The 24,218-nt window shown below is 38.7% G+C and overlaps 3 protein-coding genes across 3 annotated transcripts; all 3 read right to left on the bottom strand.

Annotated features, from left to right (window-relative positions):
- Positions 1–3,860: 3,860 nt before the first annotated feature.
- LOC116707469 (protein mono-ADP-ribosyltransferase PARP14) lies at positions 3,861–11,829 on the bottom strand. Its single transcript, XM_032544818.1, has 9 exons — positions 11,691–11,829; positions 10,697–10,748; positions 10,308–10,583; positions 9,556–9,674; positions 7,555–9,399; positions 6,766–7,005; positions 6,402–6,626; positions 5,980–6,049; positions 3,861–5,633 (listed from the first exon to the last, which is right to left on the bottom strand). Exons 3-9 carry the CDS (start codon positions 10,480–10,482, stop codon positions 4,501–4,503), a joined length of 3,807 nt encoding a protein of 1,268 aa, XP_032400709.1. The 5' UTR covers positions 10,483–10,583; positions 10,697–10,748; positions 11,691–11,829; the 3' UTR covers positions 3,861–4,500.
- A 2,142-nt stretch (positions 11,830–13,971) lies between these two features.
- Positions 13,972–18,846, bottom strand: LOC116707470 (E3 ubiquitin-protein ligase TRIM47). The gene is made up of 7 exons (XM_032544819.1): positions 18,538–18,846; positions 16,676–17,047; positions 16,428–16,523; positions 15,509–15,742; positions 14,860–15,025; positions 14,713–14,772; positions 13,972–14,603 (listed from the first exon to the last, which is right to left on the bottom strand). Exons 1-7 carry the CDS (start codon positions 18,775–18,777, stop codon positions 14,086–14,088), a joined length of 1,686 nt encoding a protein of 561 aa, XP_032400710.1. The 5' UTR covers positions 18,778–18,846; the 3' UTR covers positions 13,972–14,085.
- Positions 18,847–20,797: 1,951 nt separating this feature from the next.
- LOC116669362 (GTPase IMAP family member 7) lies at positions 20,798–22,936 on the bottom strand. The gene is made up of 2 exons (XM_032499164.1): positions 22,814–22,936; positions 20,798–22,033 (listed from the first exon to the last, which is right to left on the bottom strand). Exons 1-2 carry the CDS (start codon positions 22,818–22,820, stop codon positions 21,003–21,005), a joined length of 1,038 nt encoding a protein of 345 aa, XP_032355055.1. The 5' UTR covers positions 22,821–22,936; the 3' UTR covers positions 20,798–21,002.
- Between the last annotated feature and the right edge of the window lie 1,282 nt (positions 22,937–24,218).

The raw sequence follows: 24,218 nt of genomic DNA, 5'->3' as shown, positions 1-24,218 counted from the left end.
TCAGCAAAACATAAAGATAAAGACACTTAAAGATCTATGCTGAAGATGTTATAGTAATACATTTACCGCAGATGCACTCACAACCGTTTTCAAATGAAATATTATTGAATAAAAGCATTCTCTCCAGGTTTCAGAAAGTGAGAGCGATAAAGAGATGTAACCACATGGCAGTGTTTACAGAAAGCCGGTAAAACCACATTGATAGTGGCATAAAAGCAGCAACCGGCAGTGAAACTCTGTCTTATTGTGCAATGACCCCGAAAAGTCTTTGGTAATTCCATAAGTATTTTTTACCTTTTTTTTTTTTTAAATAGAGACAATTAAAGTTTAATTTCCTATTTCCTGTTTTTTATTTGTACAAGCAGAGCTGTACAACTATGTCATAGTGACCACTTTAAAACCTGACTGACTCGAAAGGCTGTTTTTGTGTGTTGTGTGACTAACACACACACCTAGGGCACTAGGTGCCTACAAAGGAAAATTATAAATAATACAATTGTACAACAACAAAAAATGTTGTCGCACAAAACGCCATGTTGTTCATCTTTGAACAAATCACAGCTGTCAAATGAAAGTAACCATACTGTCAAAAGACCACATGAAAACACTTGGTAAAACTTCTCCCCAGCCAACAGTAGCACCCAGTATGACAGCTGACTGCAGTGATTTGATGTAACCACAGTGCTGTTGCCAGAAACTAACACAGAATCATGACTGAGACACCGGAACACATGAACTTACCAAGTCATCGACTGTAAATCCCAACAGAAGAAAGAAGACACCCAGGGCCGGGGGTATAATCTGATGTTAATGTCGTTTTCTTCACTTTCTTTTCATGCTTTCCTCTTCCCGCGTTCCCCCCCCCCCCCACCCACTCTCTCCCTCACTCTGAGATTGATTTTGTCATGCTTGCTCTAACATGTGTAAAAGAAAAGGTGTGCCCCTTGTTACCTGGCCTGCCTCTGTCCTGGCAGTCTGTCAACATCAACTGTCGACTGAGGAATCCATTTGTGTAGTTTCGACTGAAAGGGCAAGTCTATTTTCTTTTACCTCATGGTGTCTTGCGATGCAGATTACTGCTAGAAGATTCCACTACCAAAGAGCTGTCAATATTTTAGATATGTTTAAAAATCCAACTATCCTACATGGCCCAAAGTATGTGGACACACAAATGAGCATGTCATTCTGAAACCATGAGCATGAATCTGCCATTAAGCCGCAAGAGTACAAGCAGAGTCAGCCAATGAAGTTGGGTAATAAGGCCTGAGTTTCTGTTTACAAAAAAACATTTCTTGATGAACCTTTGAAGCTTTGTGTACAGGGGAATTGTCTTGGTGAAACAGGGGGCCTTCCCTAAACTGTTGTAACAAAGTTGGAAGCTCACCATTGTCTAAAACATCGTTGTATGCTGTTAAAACCATTGACTGTAAAAATGAATGGACAGAACATTTGTGACGTCACCCATCGGTTTGTGGAGATCTGCCATGAGTCATTGAGTGACAATTTCAGACGAGAGGGAGAAGTAAGGGAGGGGCCCTTACACTCTTTGATGTTACACACTATTACTGGCAACCACATCATAGCCACACCTGAAAACACTCCCTGCTTTATTGCCGATTTAAAAATAAACAAGACAATAATTCAAAAACTGAACATCATTCTGTGTTTGAAGACTTAAATCTAGCGATTGAGATCATACACTCATTATGAAATTGTTTACTGAGGTAATAAATCAAATGAGAAGTGGGTCACTTTCTCCTAGACTTCTGTAGAAACCATCCTCCCTTTGCAACCACACGTGTTGCCCTCTGCCGTAATTCAGACCGAATGCAGGTTTTAGGCACTTCTGCATTTGCAGTACTTTGCCAAACCACATGATTTGTCCATTAATATATCTATGGTTTCTATGGTCTATGGTTAAAACTCAGACTCTACACAGAATCGTCCAACTCAGGACTTTTGATGTGACACTGCTAGCTCAATGTAGTTTAATTGTTAAAGCACAATCCATGCTCAGGATATTCCAATACATGTTTACAATTAAAGACATTTTACATTTGGCTTTCAAGTACTTGTTCAACATATTTCAGACCACTTTATAGATTCGCTTGCAATAACTTGCAAGCTGCTGTTTCTTCTTGCCAGAGATGAAAATCCATCTAGATGAGTCATGCTCAGCTAATTTTTTTACAATGCCAATAAATCAGTCTATAACAAAGCATAAGAAACAACATAAAAAATGTATTATAAAAGATAGATTACTTGGAGCAGTTATGGAGCTGTGAACTAAATACTTCCATACATTTTTTGTTTTGTTTTTAGGGCTGTCAAAATGTTAGACAGCTTTTCCATGAAAGAAAATGTTGAAGTGCAGAAAAAAAAAACTTCAAATTGCCATGACACACACTTATACCACTCTAACTTGGCCAGCTGTGCGAACACTCCAATATCATATCATATATATTCATTAAATTGCTTTGCAATTCAAAACAATCTAATCCTTTTGGAGCAAAAGCTTGATACCCTCGTTTTTACATTATTGTGAAGGGACAATTAACCATTTTCTGTGCTCTCTAGACTCCAGGACAGGTGATCATTCCCAAACTTTGACTCGTCTTGTATGCCACTCCTGCAGACAGTGTGATTATGCCACTCTACCTCACGGTAACATTGCTCTGGCAAACCCTCTCTGCACAGCATCTGTGGAAACTTAGAAAACCTGTCTGAGTGAGTGGAGTACGAGAGGGGGGAAGCCTCCCTCTGTGGTTGTTTTCTATCAGGTGGAGATAGGGGGAGTTTGAGTTACCGTCCAATGTGCCGAAACATCCATCTGCCAGGAAAACTAATTAAGTATTAATACTTCAATATGGAAATTATTTTTGTATTAAAGTATGGCTATTAAATTTACATTTCAGCTTAGACACACAGTCAGTCACAGTCAGTCACACAGCATGGTGTTCCTCTGCAGAACAGGCCTCGTGCTGAAGGTCTCCCTGCCCTGAGGGCAGCTGAACTCTCCCTTCTTCTCTTTATGTTACCAGCAAGCCTCAATACAGCCTTTGCAGTAACTGTATCCACAGGGAATGGGTACAGGCTCTTTTAGCAGCTCCTGACATACTGAACAGCAGGACTGATTATGTTCCAGCTCATTTCATGTTGCCCCTCTTGCTGATGTTATTTGCCAGCCATTTAACTGACAACCAGTTTCATTAAAAGACAAGTTTCACAGAGTTTTGTTTGAAAAGAAGGTGCTGATGACCCCCTGCTCCAGCCTTAAGCTGAGGTTAACTAGAGTGTGATTATGAAGTTCAAGACTCAATGTCCATCAACTTGAATTGATATCCCCTGTGTGCACAGATAAACTTTTTTCCTTTTTCACACCAAGACCATGCATGTAACCCACAATACCATCAATTCAGGATGAGTCAAACTTTCAGGGCAATTGGCTAAAAACAATTAACCTTAATAATATTAAATGAGGATGGCTGAGATAAATTATAATTGTAATTCAGGAACAATATGTCTGTGGCTGAATGTTTTCAGATGCAGCTCTAACAAAGAAACCCTCCCTAGGCCACATATCCGCACTGTGACGTGACCTCTGAACCAAAAAGCTTTTTGCATTACAAAATCCCCCATATCTGCATCAAATGTATAATAAATACATCACAAAGTAAATGCCAACATTGTATTTGACTTGATACACCTTATCTTTACTGGATGTAACAGAATATGTCCCAGTGGCCTCTGATTAAACAAAGTATTTTTCTTGCTTAAGGGGGCCCTCTGTTGATCAGAGACTGCAGGTACCGAGTAAACATACAGCTTCATTATAAAAAAAATAGAACAATGAGAAAATATATGAGCAATCAATGCTTTTATTGTAAAGAAACATATTTAGATATGGAGACAACATTCAACCCACCACTGTCTGATAAGTGAACAATTGATCATACAATACCAATATTTATATGTTAATATATTAATTATATATATTTTATATTATTCAATATGAGCCCACTCTGACTTGATTGAGATAAGTTACAAATTATTTACAAATGAGTAATAACTTTATTCTTGGCCCATAACATTCTTCTCTTTAGTTAAAACTGTATTCATCAATTTTTGTTTTATAAACAATGGATAAAGTGACTATGTGTGCTGTGGAAGTTGTTGCTTGTTGTGTCAAACTTGCAAAGAATTATCACTTTAATCAATGATCCACAAACTCTTATTGACCTTATTTGTAGCCTCAGTCGGCAGCTGTTTTTATCAAATAAGCTTAAATAAACCCCAGCACCAAACAAACAAATGTAGCAATTTACTAGTGAACATAGCGTAGCATTTAGCAGCTAAAGAGCCAGAAATTTCCCTCCCGAGTTGGTGGAGACCAAAACAAACTGAAATAAAAGGAGAGTGAATGTTGGACTCCTATTAGCTAGACGGCAATAAACACGACTACATATGATTGCTTATGTTGCTCAGCATCTAGAAGATGTGTTAATGCTGTTTTAAATGTTTTACTGTTCCGCTGATCCCAAGTGGCAAAGAAGTTTGAAGCTTCAAATCAGCATTTGCTTTGTTTATGACGGCCTTGGCTGCCATCTCTGCTGCCTCCATTGGATATTTTGCTTCCTCAGCTGCCTGATGTCCAATTACACCACCAACTACTCCTCCTGCTACAGCAAAGCCTCCCACTATTACTCCAGCAGCTACCAGTCCCGCTCCCTCTGCGCCTCCTGCTACTGCTGCTGCCACCCCTTTTAATGGTGGAACTTTATTCATAAGTTGCATTAACGATTGACAGTTTTGCAGAACCGTGATAACTAATTCAACCATCTTTGCCACGCCAAAAAAAGCTCCCAGCAATGCTCCTGTGCCAGTACCTACCAGTTGGATCAAAAACCTCTCAGCCACTTTGGTTTTTGCCTGATTTCTGATCTCTTCCGGTGGCAAGTTTCCTGATGACTGTTTTATGATGTCTTCCTCTCTCTGTATTTCTTTCTCCACTTCTTGAAACACCATATTGGTGTAGCCTCCATTGTTTTCCATCACCATCTTGTCTATGGTGTTAAGCAGCTCCTCCACCCGGACCTGGTTGCTCCTGTAGCTATTCAGCTGTTTGTTCTTCCAGTATTTATTATCCAGGACATGACACCGGCCTCCGCACTTCTTCACCAGATTACTCAGATTCTCATTCTGACTGACAAACTCCTCAATTTTCATCCCTTTAGGGAGCTGTTCACCATGAGTGAAGACAATTACAGCATATTTTAAAGCATCTTCCGTGAAATACTGGCATATTTTATTGATGACAGCCTTCTCGTGCTCTGTGAATTTCTCCACTTTAAGCACAATGAGAAAAGCATGAGGCCCAGGAGCGCACTCTGTGATACACCTCACTATCTTAGGCTTCATCTCCTCCTCAGACCTGTTTGCATCAAAGAAACCAGGAGTGTCGATCAAAGTGATGCTTCTTCCGTTGACACATCTGGTTTCACTTTGACATTCACTTGTTCCAGAGTTGGGAGTATGGTTTGTTTTGAACAATTCCTCTCCAAATATGGTGTTGGCTAGGTTACTTTTCCCAGAACCAGTTTTCCCGAGCAGGACAATCCTCCTCGCAGTTGACACTAGAAAAGATAATAATGCCTCTGTAAAGTATGTTTGTCTCTAGCTTGATTGCTTTTTTAGCTTTTAAGCTTAGTTTTCTAATGCTTTTTGAGAACAAGAAACTCAGTTAAGGTGACTAAGTACTAAATTACAATTCTTTTCTGACACATAATACCTATGGGCATAGCTGTTTGTATGTCTGTATGTGTATTTGTATGAATGTGTTTTGTATGTTTCCTTTATTTAATTTGTGGAAGTCAGTATGACTGTATGTATTTATGTTTATATATATATATATATATATATATATATATATATATTATTATTATTATATATATACACCCTATATACTATATATACACCTACCTTGGTCTGGTTGGTGAACATTTTTTGTACATCCTTTGGGTTGAAGAGCTTCCTGCACAGACTTGAAAGCCTGCAGAGAACAGGAAATACATGTTTTAATATCAGTTTCAGTATTTACTCATCCGATGCAAGAAAATGTTAAATGAAGATTATGTTCATTGCTCAAGATTTACATTTATTTGTATTAATAGATCCGGCATTAATACAATAGCATTATTTTTGACACACTACATTAATTGCACTCAATATAGTTACCAAGATATTTGAACTTCTGAAGCCGTCACTGCAGCTTGCACACAAAGAAATCCAAATAAATTTAGAAATGACATTTTATCTACTGCTTGCTATATTTTGTGGAACTTGAACACTCTTGAGTTTCATCGCGAATAGTCAGCGTTTAGGGAACAATGCATTTCCAATACCTCACAAGACTCCAGGTCGTTGGGGTGGATGACGATGCGGACCAGTAATGGCGTTCCGCTTGCTCGGTGCTGTCCAAACGCATGAACTTCCTCCAGTAGAACCCTGGCTACCACACTGTCAGGAAAACCCAGGGCGATCCCAGCTCCAAGGACAGGAAAGGCAACGGATCCAAACCCTTTTTTCTCACAGGAAGTTAGGATGTTGTTGATGCCCACTCTCAGAACCTGTAAAAGGTCAGAATTCAATGGTTTTTAAGGCTAGACAAAAATAAATGCTTTATTATGGTGCAAAACTGGGAAAAAGCTCCTTCAACAAGAAGATAAGACACAACTGAAAACACTCTAAAACACTGTAATATTTCACCTGGACTGCACTTCCATCATGGTCATCGTCCCAGGGAATGAGGTTGAGGAAGAACACTGCATTAGATGGGAGTTCGGGCAAGCCCTCCACCAGGACGGGGTCACCCGGCATCGTTTCTTTTTCTCCTGCTTCCTTTCTAAACTTTGCGGTCAGCTGGGATCCAACCGTTTTAAACAAAATGTTTCCGACACGGGTAGAAAGATGCTCATGGCCAACCATGGGCGATACCAGGGCATCCACCTAGGAGGACAACAACCATGTCATGGATGTTTCACACAAATATCTAGCTTATTTATTTTCTCATATCATTCCTAATTAAAGACATAAAAGTTATTTTAAAAAAATCAGTGTCTTCCTAAATCCAAAGCCCTTGTTTACAGAAACATCTGGTACAATGATGAACAATCATTTAGCCACTTGGCTTGAGATTGGTGACTGACAAAATGTGCGTAAAACACCACCTGCATAGACAAAATGTAATAGGATCAGTCTTCAACTGAGCTTTGCTTTTAGAAAAATGCATTGGTCAAGCTGGCATAAATAGAGACAGCAGCATTTTAAATGCATATGATATTCAGTAGTTTTGTGTAATGTTGGAGCTCCTGACAAACATCAAACTGTTAGCACATCATCAAGCTAAGCAAAGTCATTTATACAATTTCATGCCTGTCATATGGAAAAGCCCTTGTGGAAGTATCCTAAACACGAGTCATTCTGCAGAGAGTGGTTCTAATCTTCCAATGAGCAGGATTGATACATTTTCTTAAAACTCACAGAAAAGTATCTTACCTGCTGGGTCTCGATGGTTCCCTGAATGACCTCTACATGAACACCACCTCCAGGAGCTCCAGCAGTGGCTCCTCTTGCTGTGTCTTGGGCACAAGCCTCCATCTGGAAGCCCAGACCTCTTGGTGGACTGTTTCCAGTACTTATCCCTTGGAGAAGCCGGTCACACGCTTCCTGCATTGCCCTGACCACCTCTCCTCTGTTATCAATCAAGATAACTCTGCTCAGACTTCTCCCTCCCTGACTGCCAAACTTCTTAACAGCAGCAACAATAGCCTCAGAGCACACAGTAACAGGGACACCGAAATTCCCTGAGCTGATACAGGGAATGGCTATGGACCTGAACTCCATCATCTCTGCTAAATTCAGAGCAGACTGGACAGTTTTTTCCAGTAACACCCCCTCTCTGCCAACTGATTTTCCACCTACAGGCCCGACAGCATGCAGTAGTTTCTTACACTTTAAGTTGCCCCCTGTGGTCACTACCACATCACCTGTGGGGATTTTCCCATTATACTTTACTATGGCAGTGCTCTCACTCTGTACTTCAGGGCCACCTGCTTTACTCAGCGCACCAGCAACCCCTCCAGCGTGTTCCAGATCTTCGTTGGCAGCATTCACCAAGGCATCAGCATCCTGTTTGGTGATGTCACCCTGACGCACCAGCACCTGGAACCCACCACGGAGGCTGTAGCGGGAAACTGTTGTGTTTACTTCACTCAAACTCAGAGATTCCAAATTATGTGCAGCACTTGGTGAAAACTCTTGTGGTAACTGTGAGAAAGGCAGATGGACTTTGTTTTGCACACTAGACTGGTCCAAAATAAACTGTATGACAGCTTCCCTCAGCTCTTCAACCTCTTTGGTGTGGCCCAGTAAGCAGACTGAGCCGTCTGAGCCAAACACAACCTGAGCCCTGTATTGCCCTTGGTTCATCTTATTTGTCTTGGACTTCAGCTTTTCCCAAAGCTCAGTAGGCACAGTGGAGCAGTTGGGGACATCAATCTTGACTTCCTTTATCTCAACTTGCAGTGCATTTTCTGTTTCATCAAGATTATCAATGGAAAGGGAGACCAAACGTAGCTCTATGTCTCCTAACTCTACTTCCACATTGTCACTGACACCTAAAAAGTGACTTAGCACCCCTGGACCTCTGTATGCCTTCTTCAGAAAGGCCAACAAATGTGGGCTCATGTCAGAAACCGTCTTTTCCAACACCAATTTCTCCAGTCCAGAGATCCAATTGCAAGCCTTAAGAATTTCCCCCGCAGAACCTTCCAAAACCACCTGACCGGCAGCTCCCTTCGTTACCTTCACTCCTGGACAATCTCGTCCCAAACTGTGCTCGATCTCTTTCCAGAGGAGGCGGAGCTTGGTCTCACCCAGTCGTTGAATGCTGGTTTGCTTCTCACTCATACCTGACCTGTGCTCTACATTCATCAACCTGGTGTTCACCTGAGAACGCTCCCCAACAACAACGGCCATCCCAACCTCGCTGTACACCTTCACCTCATTTGTGCTCTGAGGAGAGCTGCAAGACTCAAGCAAAGTTTTAACTTTGTGAGCGTCGAACTCATAGTGGCACAGGTAGGCATCAAAAAGTTTGGCTACCTCTGTTTTCCAGTTTCTATCATCACCTGCAGCTCCAGATTGAGCTAAACGCCTGACTGAAACCCTCTCCTCCTCTGGGTAAAGCTGAGCAGAGCAGGCCACAGAGGCTAATTCTTTCTCTAGTTTCTCCCAAGCCTTGGGACATTCCTTAAAGTAACGAAGAAGGTAAGCATCAACTTGTAGTTCATATTCTTCACCACTTGGTGGAGGAGTGGAGGCAGGAACGGACTGTGGGCTCTGATGAAGAGAGATATCCAAATAATGACAACAACAACTTTACCGGTTTATGATGCAGCATACAGCCTCTTTGGTGTTATATAACGACATGAAATGGGAAACTGATGATATAAATTAGTTTTTCTCTTGATTAAATGACAGAAACGTTGTGCTAACCTGTTCTGGAGCTGTAGGATCTTGGCTTGGAGAGGAGATGATGTGTTCCCTGGTTCCTCGGACAGTAAACGCCACACCATCCACAACATGCTCAGATTTTTGCAGGACTGCCTGCTGATCTATTGAAAACATGCAACATTATTTATTGTGTTTTAAATCATGGACTTGTTGCTCATTTGACAACATTTTGTGTCACTAGTAATCAGAACAAAACAAAAAATGGATCTCCCACAGTGTACACACTCAGACAGTACATCAACACAATGACCTGCTTTGTTGTTTCTCATGTAATCATGTTTTATAGACAATTTAATCTAATAATAATTTAATAATAAGAAGTCTAAATCTAAGGCTAAGTCTCTTCCAGTAAAGTAGGCCTACTGTACATTCAGTTAGCTGGTTCAGAGAATGAAAACTTGAAATCTACTAATATTTTGCATTGAATTAGGCTACTGTTATATTGCTTTCTACAGGGTGGTCTATACTAAGGTCTATACTATAGGCTACTATACTACTACTATACTACTACTACTATACAATAGGCTACTTCTTAAAGACATAATGCGACTTCCAAAGCTCAGCTGTGGCAGCATTGATTTTGGTTTCATTTTCGGGAAAATGAAACTTATGGTGGGTGAGTCTATAGTTCAAATACAGGGTGGGCTGCTTCTTTAACCAATAAGACGGACGACATTGCATCAGTTATAACATGAGTTGATCAGTAATGTACGGTGTTTTATCTCATTGGCTACCTTCCTGATATTTGAAAGCGACGCTGTAGATGTCATCCTTCACCCTGCTCACCGGTCCGCAGTCTCCTCCGCCGGACCTGCGCCGAACCCGGAAATATGTTCTTATTCTCTTCGCCTGCTCCTCGTGCAGGCTGTTCCACTCAAAGAAAACGGAGTACTGGTAAATAGCATCCATAGTTGTGCTCTGAGACGAAGACAGACAGTCATATGCAGCGTCCGATTTGTAGCAGTGTGTTTACACTGTGTTTGGGACTCTGCTGATCTGCGCACCTAGTGCTGGGAAAGCAGAGCACAGTCACATATCACCATGGTGACTGTCTAACAGGGAGGTACCAGGCAGTAGTTATGTTGTTACTGCTAAAGCTGAAGAAGAAGAAAAAACAACTTACTTTACAGTGAATAATGTAACAGGGTAGATTTTGGGGGGGTCCACACTAACCCCTATAAAAATAACAATGATAATAATAAATTAAAAAATATAGAAAAATAATAGACTCATTGCAAAATTGCCCAACTTTTTCCTCTAAATATTTTTATTTCATTTGATCCTGTTAAAACACTATATCTGGATAAATGTTGATGTAGGCCTACTCTCCATTTGTCACATACTGGATCATAAAGCATTGCCATAACACCAATTAAGGAGATATGCATGTTTGTGAGTTATATGCGGATGTGCATGAAAGTATATGCCTTTTGTTTGCCAAAAAGTTATTCCCAGACATCTAGGCCTACAAATGTACCATATGTTCTCTTACACAATGATGGTCTTTGTGTTTCAAGTTTCAGGTTTTTGTATTTGTCACATGCCATTTATGTCATAAACAACAATATAACAAGCAGTGAAATAAATTTCTGACTTCCACTCCAACTGTGCTATCACATAACTAATATAATATTAAATTAAATTAATTTCTGACTTCCACTCCAACTGTGCTATCACATAACTAATATATATATATATATATATATATATATATATATATATATATATATATATATATATATATATATATATATATATATATATATACACACACACAAATATATATGTATACACAGTACGTGTATGCATATGTTTTTTTTCTGTATTTCTTTTTTTGCAAATGTATTTTATTTAACCATGTTTTATAGCTAGGGATTCCAAAGTAACAAGTAATTCTTTCTTCTTTTTTCCCCAGACCTATGAAATGTGTCATCAGTTTAAAATCAGGTTTTAAAGCAGTTCTCATAAAATTTAAGAGAGAAAATAAATCAAGGAAATTCAACAAATAATTGACAATTAAACTATCAGAAGAAGAGAACATATAGTAATGCGTTTCTTGAAAACATAAACAACGTTAACACAGAAACAAAGTTTACCATCTAAGAATAAGTACTCACGGTTATCTCATGTTTGGCTGACGTGTTGATTATGACCAGCTGAGTGGCAGAGTCCTGTGACTGAGCTGCTACTCAGCTCTTGTTTTACTAGGTTGGAGCTTCAGTATACTTTATTGACACCAAATAAAAGAGCACACCAATGGTAAAAGAATGCCACTATTCCACTCCACATATCACCCGCATGCCTGCTGCCTACCACATCTAGAGCTGAGATCTGCTGTCGGATGAGTTATTTATAGCGTGGTATTCTTACCCTCCCCACTCATCATACTATTAAGTGTTATATTGCCAGTCTAACATTTATACTCTATCTTACTTATATACTCCAGTTTCCCCTCTATCATCTCTTTATTTCACTTGTTTTCCCACAAACTATCACCTCTAAAATGCTGCTTTCATTTCATTAGCAATTTATACACTCAAAAGGCACAGTACATAGTACAAAAGTACATTTTGAATTATGGACTGTATTTGTATATTTTGTTGTACACAATTACAACAAAATATGGATGGCAGAGAACCACTAACCTAAACAACACAATGAGACCAATACTGCTAATAATGATGATACAAAACATGAACAAGAAGTTAATCTCATTGGGTGCTCAATATCCATCTGGGGAAAACAGAGAGTGATGAAAAAAACTCTTGTCAAGTATTATTAAGTGCAGTGGAACTGTTACTTTGAACTTAGGCGAATGGGACTGTTAATATTCTTTGAATGGCCTGAAAGGTCATAATAAAATGCTTTCATCTCAATGAAATAATATGTTGAAACAGAGCAAAAACCATGTGACCTCCTGTACATTATATCAAATAAGAATATCCTTGAGAGTAAAGACAACCACGCCTGGCTGTTTGAGTTGTGACTAATGGTAAACTGTACTGTAGGTGTGTCTTTGTACATTGGCACAAACTGGTCTCTGAGTTGTTTATCCAAACATTAGAAAATAGCCTATTTAATGGGATAAGGGTGCCCTCTAGTGTCCATGTCACAGTGCTTTCAAAGTCCTTCTTTGGGTATTCTAAAATTTGATATACAATTTTGTTCACCCCATTTACATTGATGAAGGTTCAGTAAATAACAGTTACACCTCTCCGTAGTGCACAATGATTCATGAAGACAATAAATGTTGTGTCCTTCCCTTCATGAAAGTTGCATTTATTACAGTACTGTGGCATTATATTTCATTCATTTTGTGTGGAAACTGGAAACTGAGTGTATCACCGCACAAGAGTGGGTAACCTGAGAAAGGAAAAGCAGATTTCACACACCTGTGTTGGCAAGCATCCACCCTGCTAATGTGTCAGACGCCGTTTTCAGTCTCTCTCTCTCTCTTATCTGCAGAAATGCACAACAGCAGCTGACTGTGACCCCTGACTTCTCTGTGGAACAGAGGTAGAGGAAAACATTCACTCCAGTTATCTGTTATTTAGTTTGTACCATCATCTCAATGTCTTTTAAGATTTCTTATAATCTATTTAATGAACTCCAATCATCTCACGATTCAACATACTATGAGTAATGTTAAAGACTGACCTGAGTAGTATCCGAGATTATATTTTTTACCATCGTGAGACACTGTGTAGTTCCCTAAATACAATAGTGTGAATTAATTAACAATATTAGAAACGGCAAGTATCTCTGGACACCAAACACATTCACCACCTATACATGTCCTGGCGAGACACATGACATTCACAAACAATAGGCTGTGGGAAAACCTTTATTTATTTCTGGTGATAAAATAATTCCAATGATTTACAGCATATTCTTCTGCATATAAATGCTTCAATGTGGAGCAATGACCAAACGGTTGTATTTATATAACTATGGTGAGGCTGTTATGGTTTAAAGGAACTGAAGACAAACTTTTCTGAGCAGCCTTTTTCACACAAAGAAGTATTTAAAGAAATTGGCAAGAAGAACAAGAGAAAACCAACAAAAAAATCATTTGACAAGCATGCCACATTAATGCAATAAATCAGCCATAACAACTGAGGGCACTCCACCCTTTTATCTTAACTGTTTCACAATTAGGAAACTACTTTTATTGCCTCAAGTGCTAGTTTAAAGTCGCAGAAATGAAATGTTTTAAAATAATACATACGTTTTACAAATTATCATCAAAATAGTTGCCAATTTTTGCAACATTTCTTGTTAGCGCTGAAACGCGACAAAGAAGACTGTTACAAAACCTCTGCAATTTAAGATAACGCTGAGGCCTAGCAGGACCTTAAAGTCAGAGTGAGGTGGTATTCAATGCTTCTTTTTCTTTTGTTTTATTCTTCACTTTTATAAAATGGCATCCTCTCATCTACCGTGTGGTATTCAGTTATAATGGAAAGCCAATTACAGCAGTGGCAGACATTAACCACCCCAATATAAACTTCATCACCATAACTTGATCAGTTCGGCATAATGTCCATCGTTTCCCTGTTTCAGCCCAAGGGCAGGATAGAGAGGCTGAGTGAACGTGGTGTGCTCTTCGTGGAGCAGAGTCATCGAGTCAGAGACGTTGTAAAAGGACAGAGTCCCTGGTTTATAATCCAAGAACACTCCAATCTTGGAGGATGGAGGGCCGGACACTGGCGTGCCTTTACTGTTGTGTTGGAAAGTGTAACCAGCTCGGGAGCACTCTAAACTCCACGACTTGTTGTTGTTTCCAAACTCTGATTCATGTGATGATGATCTGCAAACGTCTTTGTAGGACACTACTACTGACCAAGTATAACCACTCAAACTGACCTCCCAGTAGCAGCGCTCTGACAAACCCTCTCTGCACAACACCTGGCTGGAATTTCTAGGCGGGGTCATATGATATTTATAGTTAAACATCACTCGCCGGTGTTCTTGAGAAATGAACAAATATTGGGAGAGTGAGGTCTCATCCAGGCTTAGAGGATGGCAATCTGATGAAAGAACAAAGCAGTACAAATAAGGCAATATTAACATCAACCTTTAATCATTTAGTTCATTACTAATGCACTAGTATATTTTGGAATTAAATGTTTCACTCACAGCGTAAAAACTCCTCTCTGGTCTTCGGCACAGGTGGCAGCACAACATCTATAGTTGAAACTAACAAAAACACACAGATCCTAAATACCACTGGCCATGAATCAAATCCACTGTATTACTCTGGATTCCTATACTTCTACCAGGTACCTGTGGCAGAGATCCTGTGAGACGTGTCCTTCAGGAGCCCCTCTATGTCGTCCCTCAGCTTAGACATGCTGTCAGTCACAGGATGGAAAGTCAAATGTTGAGGATGAACAACCGGGCCAGTTGGCCCGTCTGGAGATTCGCAGGAGCTGGAGAGGGACTGAAAAGTCTGGAGGGAATTCAATAAGCCAGAGACCGACATTGAAAAAATGCTGAAAACGATATCACCATCAGTGTATCACGTGTCTCACTTTCAAATCTGGTAAGCAGATGTCACTCAACATTCTGCTGAGTCCTCAAGAAAAATTAACTGAGCCAAGTTTTGCATGTTCTAATCTTCCAAGAGCCATACAGTATAGTGATGGCTAAATGAAGCTTTGTCAATCACTCTCTTTATTTTCTAAGCCCACTAGATGAGGCTCTTGGTTTTAAGAGATAGGCCTAAGGCATTGCAATTCAGTGTATTCTAAGCCCTCTGTTAAACAGAGAGTGTCATCTAGTGGGCCCAGAAAATAAAGACGCTGGTTCACAAAGCTTCATTTGGCCATCACTACTGTACAGCACTGATTATTTACATACAGTAATATAAAAAGTGATCAAAAATACCCCCAAACTGTTAAAATTGCTCCACACAACACCGGGTGTCTGCTACCTGAATGAAGTGGACGTGGTCGTTGGTATGAGAAAGCTGCTCCAGGTCGGTGTCTCTTATCTTCAGCTTGGTGATCTCCTCCTTCAGCTGCAGCTGCAGCTCCTCCGCCTGAGAGACGGCAGCGTGCTCCTGGGCTTCGATCAGCTGCTTCACCAACGTGTGTTTTTTCTTAATGGAGCAGATCAGCTCATCAAAGATCTCATCACAGATCTTAATTGCAGGCTGGCTACCACTCTGTTCATTCAAAGAAAAACAAAAACAAATGTTTTTCTTTAAAAAACAAAAAAAACAAATGTACTAAAATATGTGACAAAGTTCAGACTTTCAGTCCCTCCAGGATTTATCGTCCTTTTTTTAAGATTGTTGCAGCCCAAAATGCCTGATGTTACAGGAGCTTTTGTGAAGAAAAAAAATGAGATATAAGTTGCAATGTTTTTTGTATGTTTGTTGCAATGAATTTGCAGGAGACAGAAAGTTGCAAAAAAGTTGCAATTTTTTTGTATAGTTCTTAAAAAAATAAGGAAATAAAAAGGAAACTTGTTTTTGGGAGAATTGAGTTTTCCAAGTAACTTTACCAAAAAGGCTCAGGATGCTGCAAATCTGGGTAGAATATAAAAATGTCTGGTGGATTTAAGACAAAAAAATAATAATTTATTGAATGAATCAAATTTGAACATATGTGTCAGTGGCTTGTTAATCTTTACATTGTTAGTTAATTTCCTATCCTGGCCTGGGACATATTCATACGGTTTAATAAAGGACTTATTGCCTTTATAATAACAAGCATAGTTATCCTCAATTTAGATCATCCTGTATGTATCATCATTATGTTGGTTGAAAATGAAAGGCTCCATACATAATACGTAGGGCTAGTTGTCAAAAAAGGGATTACTCAAAAACTAAAGTCTAAATTCCACACCTTGAACTCCATCAGAGCTTGGAGTAGCTCATTCAGCTCATTTTCTCTCTCCTTTTGTCTCTCCTGGACCTTCTTTTGAGTCACGGTCAGCTGTTTCTGAAAGAAAATGTTGGCACAACAGCAAATGGCTCTTTGTGAATGGATATGTTTACATAGTATGGTTTCTATCACTTCGATCACATGAGAAAGATTTGACTAAAATGCTAAAGTAACAAACACGTCATTCTGTTTGTGTTTTTTGTTCCTACCTGTTCCACAGCCCTCTCTGCTGCAGCGGACACCGTACAGTGTCTCTTATGCTCATCTATAACGCACAGATAGCAGATACATTTTTTGTCTGTCTGACAGTAGATCTCTATCAGCTTGTTGTGCTTCCTACACAGCTTTTCCTGCAGTGGGATTGTAGCAGGGACCAGCTGGTGGTTTTTCAACGCAGGAACCCTGTGGTGAGGCTCCAGGTGAGCGGGACAGTAAGACACCAAGCACGTCAGGCAAGACATCGTGGCTTTGAATGGTCCGGTCCCGCTACAGAAATCACAGGCAACATCCGCCGGGCCGGCACAGGCCTCAGCAGCAGGGGGGGAAGCCTGCTGAAGGCTTGACTTCAGCTGCTCCACAAGCTACAGTAGGGGTGATAAAAGGATAATTAAAAAAAATATTTTAAACTATAAGACATACAGGAGAAAATCAGATTAAGAACAGAATTCACTCAGAGTATACAGCACATCTACCAAGGCGTCACAATCATCTGAATTATTTATTCTCATTTTAGATCTATCTTCGTTTTTTAATTGCACAAGGATTTTTAGAGAACCCAATTCATGGGGTTATTAGGGCTTCACTCAAGGATTGTACCAACTTTAAATGAGTCAGTCAGACTCATGACCACTTACAGCCATTTAAATGTATCTGGTGACTGTAGACAAAAAGTAACATTAACTCAAGCACTGTACTTAAGTACAATTTTGAGGTACTTGTGTTTTACTTAAGTACTGAAATTGTTTGCTACTTTACCCTTATACACTGCTACATTTAACAAGCAAGTATTCACTTTTTTACTACACAACATTTATTTGAAAACTAGTTTACTAGTTTCCTTTCAGATTCACATTATTACCATAAATGTAATCAACAAATATTAATAACTTTTGATGTATTACAGAGAGAGCATTGCTTACCAGCTGCAATATTACAGTAATTTAAATGAATGCCTCAATCAATACTATCTAATAATATATTAAATTATTTTGAAATAGTCCAATCTGCATAATGAGTTGTTTTGCATTCATCATATGTGGATGTAATACTATTGTACTTTTACTTATTTAAGATTTTGTATGATTCTTCTAACAAATACTGTTCTATACTGGGGGTATTACTTTGTTCACATTAATAAATAATCTGTCTACAGGTCAAATGCACTCAGATTGCAGGATGACTCAGAATTTAGCTGTTGTTGCACAAGTCATTTAGGGGAACAACTTTCAAGAATGTTCTATATCCTTCTTCTTTTTGCTATTATTGGACATTATAATTATTCCGTGGGACTTTTTTCTGAGTGTTTTGCTTATGTTTTCTGTTTAAATATATGAACATTTGATTGGATTCTTGAATTGTGTGGTGTTTTGCTGGGTTTATTCTTTCGTTTGTTTAGGGTGTACATTTCTACATGTGCACGCTTGTGTGGTTTTGTTCTTTATCCTACATATAAAACACAAACAATATACACCTGTACTAGACTAAAACTATCTTTGACGTCAGGAGAAAGACCTGGCTGGCAACCCTTGACCATTTAAAAAAAAAAAAGGGATAAAGACAAATTGTCACAGAAAAACATTATGGCATGTCAAAGAAAAACAACAAAAATACATTATAAATAAAGAGTTAATAAAATGTGTAGGTAGGTTATCATAGGCTACAGTATTTTGAAAGTAGTAGTAAACATTGGGAACACCACAGTACAGCACAATTTTGATGGATTATTTTTAAAGATGTAATAGTTATTCTCATATTTTAATGGGCCAGGGGGAAAAAACATTAATACAGGGCATGACTCCCCACCAATAACCTGTAGGCTATCTTTCTACCACTACTTCCAGTAGGCCATCACCTCAGCCAGCATGGTGTTCCTCTGCAGGACAGGCCTCGTGCTGAAGGTCTCCCTGCACTGAGGGCAGCTGACCTCTCCCTTCTTCTCTTTATGTTCCCAGCAACCCTCGATGCAGCCTTTGCAGTAACTGTGTCCACAGGGAATGGTGACGGGCTCTCTCAGCTGCTCCAGACATACTGAACAGCAGAACTGATTCTGGTCCAGCTGAACGCCATGCTCCTGCTGCTGCAGCTCAGCCATTCCGAGGAGTTTTACAAGCAGAGAAAGCACTCATGAGTTTCACTTTCGGTTACGGAAGAGACCCTCGTGGAAGGAAGCGGGACGCGATTTGGAATTTACGCCAAGACCCGCCCTTCAATCGCTATTGGCCAGGCGTCCATGCTTACGCAAGGCAACGTAACCCGATTTGTACAGGTCCTATAACTGTCTATGGTCCTATCCCCAAAAAGGATGAAGCTCTCACACATATCTATCTATCTATCTATCTATCTATCTATCTATCTATCTATCTATCTATCTATCTATCTATCTATCTATCTATCTACAGTATCTCTATCTATCTATCTATCTATCTATCTATCTATCTATCTATCTATCTATCTATCTATCTATCTATCTACAATATCTACAGTATCAATCAATCAATCAATCTATCTATCTATCTATCTATCTATCTATCTATCTATCTATCTATCTATCTATCTATCTATCTATCTATCTACAGTATCTATCTATCTATCTATCTATCTATCTATCTATCTACAGTATCTATCTATCTATCTATCTATCTATCTATCTATCTATCTATCTATCTATCTATCTATCTAGCTATCTATCATTACACTGTTGCCCTCTCTGTGGTGTGAATAGTGCGAAGCGAATTGGCCACTCAATATTTTCGGAATTGACATGAATTCACATGATTTAAAATAAAACTGAATAAAATTTTATCTGTTCTGTTTATTTTATAAATATGTAAATGTTGATTTTAGTTGCTGTCGCACAAAAAAACAGACAGTGGGAAATGTGTAATCACAGTTGTTTAATTGTCTAACTTGTTAAGCTATTGCTTGCTTTAAAAAAAAAAATAGAAACATTAATGAAAACTGAAATGCATCTTTTAGCATCTTAAAGGCATGGGAAGTGTAAAATAAAGAGTAAAATATTTCAAAAATACTGAAGTCATCAGTATAATAGCACATGTCCTTCATCTTTGATTGAAGTAACCTAAGGAATTATTAAAACGTTAAAATTAGTCTTATCATTTATGGCCAGCAAATGTATTGTAGTTGGCACAACAAAAGAGAGAATGAAGGAAGGCCTATTAACCAGCTTTATACTTATTGAATCACTCAAAACTAAATGCAAAACCACTGCAATAAGGAGTTAAAAATACATCATTCAGCATTTTCTTGAGAAATTTTCAAAATGGACTATTGTGTCATCATTAATAATTTACCAAATGTTGTACCCTGTATAGGTAGAACACTAATCACAAGGACATACTTTATAGAGATTAGATTAGATGATGATACTTTATTCATCCCACAGCGGGGAAATTCCTTTGTTACAGCAGCAATTCTCTACAATGAAAGTAAAAACAAACAAGTAAACACACAAGAAATGTAAATGTAAATGTAAATGTATTTTATTTATATAGCACTTTACAACAACCGATAAGTGAACCAAAGTGCTTCACAACATATAAAACCACAGATTTAAAACAACAATACACCACTAACAAAAATTACAATAATGAATGAGAAAAGTAAGAAAAGATAAAAAATAAAAACAACACAATCAATACAAATGTGCCATCACATTACTAGGTACCAAACGCCACTTTAAAAAGATGCAGCTTAAGTCTTGATTTAAAAAGACCCAGGTCAGTAATGATACGCATCTCACTGGGCAGCTTATTCCAGAAAAACAGGTAAACAATAGACAATGTGCAGAAAGGTAGACTGAAGTAAAGTAAAGTAAGGTAAAGTAAAGTAAAGTAAAGTAAAGTGAAGTGGCGTCACATGAGGTATTGTAAAGTAAAGTGCAGTTGCCATAGTACAAGAAAACAACATTGCATTGTAGTAAGTGACGCTAAAATTAAGTTGAATATCTAGTTAAAGTGATAATGCGAAAGCAGGTAACCATAATATAAGTTATGTTCACCTGTGACCATAAATAATATTGAAAAAGTAAGTACTTGTAATGGAAAAATATAAATATAGATAAAGATATACAGAGAGTGTGGATTAAATGAAAAACAGGAACAGAAACTCCAACATTATCAGGTAGTGCAGGTGTTGTAGAGTCTGACAGAGGCCGGGATGAAGGACCTGCGGTACGGCTTGATCTCAAAATCCTGGTTTTTAACTAATAATTTCACACGTCCATAAAACAAGTAGCCCATTGTTCCCTATAGTTAATCACATAACAAACAGCAATCTTCTGCTCCACTCTTTGTATTGTCAATGCTCTATTTTTTTGTTTTGATCATTTGCAACCCCAGATGGCTTCCAGACAGCCTTCACTGTCTTGTCTATGGCTTCCCTCACAGTTTCTGCTCCTTCAGCTGCATCATATCCTATCTGACCCCCCTCCGTTACCCCCCGCAGAGCTACAGTTGCTAACATTCTTCTGTTTGTTGTCACCAGGGCTGAAAGATCCTGAACATTTCTAACAGTTGCTGCAACCATCCCTGCCACGCCCAGAAAAGCTCCTAACAATGCCCCGGTTGCAGTTCCTGCCAATCTGATCAATAACCTGTCAAAAACATAAATTGTAGCTTTATCTCTAATTTCTGCTTGTGACATGTTGCCTGCTGATGATGACTGTGTAATGCGCTCTTCCTCTCTCTGTATTTCACTGTTCACTGCTTGTAGCATCTCATTAGTGTAGCAGCATCCTTTGTTTGCCTCCACCATCTTCTCGATGGTGTTGAGCAGCTCTGCCACCTGGAACTGGTTACTTCTGTAGTCGTCCTCTCCGCTGCTCGTCCAGTACTTGTTATCCACAACGTGGCACCTGCCTCCGCACTTCTTCACCAGATCACTCAGCTCTACATTCTGACTGACAAACTCCTCAATCTTCATCTCTTCAGGGAGCTGGTCCCCATGTGTGAAGACAACGGTGGCGTATTCTAAGGCTTCCTCTGAAAAATATTGGCATATTTTTTTGATGACGTCCTTCTCCTGCTCTGTGAATCTCTCCACTTTAAGCACAATGAGAAACGCGTGAGCCCCAGGAGCGCTCTCTGTGATACACCTCACTATCTCAGCCTTGAGCATCGTCTCGGACCCACTCGTGTCAAAAAAACTGTGAGTGTCGATCAACCTGATGCTTTTCCCATTGACAGATTTGGTTTCTGCATGAGAAAGACTTGTTTCAGAGACGGCAGAATGGCTTATTTTGAACACATCCTCTCCCAGTAGGGTGTTTCCCAGACTGCTTTTTCCAGCTCCAGTTTTTCCCAGCAGGACAATTCTTCTTGAAGTCATCTCTAGAAGACAGCAATGAATCTGTGTTAGCACGTCATTTTCCTTTTGGTACTGAAAGTGTTTTGTCTTTATAAATGCATTCACTTCACTGCACTTCAAATACATTTCACTTGTTTTTTGTTTGATTTGTATTTATTTTAGTATTTCAAATCATCCACAGTAGGCTACACCTGAGGATTTGTTCGTAAATCTAAATATTGCACAAATAATATTAGTGGCCTGTAGATGGGGCCAGATGAAAGCTTAAGGGATCGTCAAACATTTCCTTTATAATTATCATAAAGCCCAAATATCTCCTAATACTTAAAACATTGCGTCACATTATTAATGTATTCTATGGATAATTCATCTAGCAAGCTTTGCTTTGAACTAACATATCCATTTCTTTCTTTTTAAATTCTGTGTGTGTCAGAATCAAGTATAGAACGTTTCTCATTGTTGACGCTGATACAATGCTGACACGTATATTTACTCAAACACTTTAGGTCAAGCACATGATTGAAATAATTGAAGTTAAGTATTTCCATTTCATGCTAATTTATAAATCTACTTTTCTTCATTTCAGGGGAAAATATTTGTATGTATCTGACAGATATAGTCAGTCAATAATTTCTAGTTACTAACAACACATAGGATGGAAATAGGATTCAGTGTTTAATATTTAACAAAATAACAGTACTTTATACAGTACATGTACTTGTGCATGTATGCATCACCAATAACAATTTAAGATTTAAGAATAATACTTCCTCCACCACTGCAGTGAAACGGGGTCAACTCACCGTCCATGTTGCAACAAAACGAGTCACCAGGACTGCTGGATCTTTTTCCTCCTGCTCTCTTGCTGTAGTCTGTCTGACTGTTTACTTTCATTTCTAACTGTGTGACTTGATTGGAATTATTACTAGAAGTCCCTGCTGTATTATACAAATTATTCAAACTATATCAAAGTATGAGCAAAAACAATATCATACATGAAAATAACATTATCATACAATAAAATGAACAGGTTTTATTTTTTCAAACGCCAGTAAATCACAAAAACAGAAGTTCTCTGAGTCATTTATTATACTATTTGTACAACAGTTTTGTGAAATGATAACATAACATGAAAAAGTTTTTATTTTATTTTTTAAAGTCAGTTAAAATGAATTAACACAACAAGAATTACAACACAAAGAACTAAACAAACCACAGATTAGATTAAAGACAAATCATCTGTAAAAGTGAGTTTAAAACAGAAGGGGGTTACCAGCTCGCCAATATAACCAGTTCAAGATTTAAAAGTTATCAAAACATTTTAATAAATACAATTTTAAATGTGGTTGTTTTATAATCCCAATAAAATCTTTGTAACAGTATTTTGAAGCTTCTGACAGGGAACAAGTGTTTCACTGATGCCAGTAAACAGGGCGTTACTGAAGTCAGGACAGAAGCTCCTGAATGCATGACTGAGATGAGCAGGTTGAAGTTGAACCTTGTGTGATGCTCAGCAGAGGCCGCTGAATGTCAGCTGTTCAGGGGTTAGGGTGGTGGCTGAGGTTGGGAAAGTACAGGTTGAAAAGAATGTTATCATGGTTATTAATAGAAGCAGTCTTATTGAGCTGGAGAGTGTTGACAGGTTGTATAACCAGACTAACAACATTATCTGAAGTTGAAAGGATTCTATGTGTGTTTATTGGCATCTAACTGCAGGATATTAACTGTCAACAAAGAGTCCTTTGTGTTAGAGTGTGGCCTGTAGCCAGATGACTTTCTTGTAAATGTAGAAAGAGTTTTACTTTCAATTCACTGTGGTCTCTTAGACTGTCACACCATAAACATTACAGTTGTTTACTACTTTTGGAAGACCTCAGAAATTCAGATTAAAGTCTGCTCCCAAAAATGTGTGTCAACATTACCCGTGTAGTCTGATGTAAGGTTACTCTGTTCAGCAATTTTCCTCCTGTAGTTTGGTAGAAAAGTTAAAGCTGGCACTTCATCAGCAAAGCCAATAAAGCAGTAAAGCCATCATGGCTCACTGATGTTTTCCTCAGTTTTAGGACAACATAGTAGTAGTAGTAGTACTAGTAGTATAACAAGAACATATGCTCATAGGATGGGATGCAGATATGTGATTGAATCTACCCAGTTGTGTACAAAGTGTACAAATTTGCTCCAAATTGATAAACTACAACAATAAATATC

Source organism: Etheostoma spectabile, chromosome 19 (genome assembly GCF_008692095.1).
Source record: "Etheostoma spectabile isolate EspeVRDwgs_2016 chromosome 19, UIUC_Espe_1.0, whole genome shotgun sequence".
Lineage (NCBI taxonomy): Eukaryota > Metazoa > Chordata > Actinopteri > Perciformes > Percidae > Etheostoma > Etheostoma spectabile.
The sequence above is the reverse complement of the archived record's forward strand: the minus strand, read 5'-3'. Positions and strand labels throughout refer to the sequence as shown.

What these genes read in the sequence shown, in the direction of transcription:
- LOC116707469 (XM_032544818.1), bottom strand. Translation starts at nt 10,482, where the DNA reads ATGGATGCTATTTACCAGTACTCCGTTTTCTTTGAGTGGAACAGCCTG. An exon ending in CGCTTTCAAATATCAGGAAG is followed by an intron (nt 9,675 to 10,307) that starts GTAGCCAATGAG and finishes TGTTTTCAATAG; the next exon opens with ATCAGCAGGCAGTCCTGCAA. An exon ending in ACGACCTGGAGTCTTGTGAG is followed by an intron (nt 6,050 to 6,401) that starts GTATTGGAAATG and finishes TGTTCTCTGCAG; the next exon opens with GCTTTCAAGTCTGTGCAGGA.
- LOC116707470 (XM_032544819.1), bottom strand. Translation starts at nt 18,777, where the DNA reads ATGGCTGAGCTGCAGCAGCAGGAGCATGGCGTTCAGCTGGACCAGAAT. An exon ending in AAGCTCTGATGGAGTTCAAG is followed by an intron (nt 15,743 to 16,427) that starts GTGTGGAATTTA and finishes TTGAATGAACAG; the next exon opens with AGTGGTAGCCAGCCTGCAAT. An exon ending in CAGAGAGGAGTTTTTACGCT is followed by an intron (nt 14,604 to 14,712) that starts GTGAGTGAAACA and finishes TTCTTTCATCAG; the next exon opens with ATTGCCATCCTCTAAGCCTG.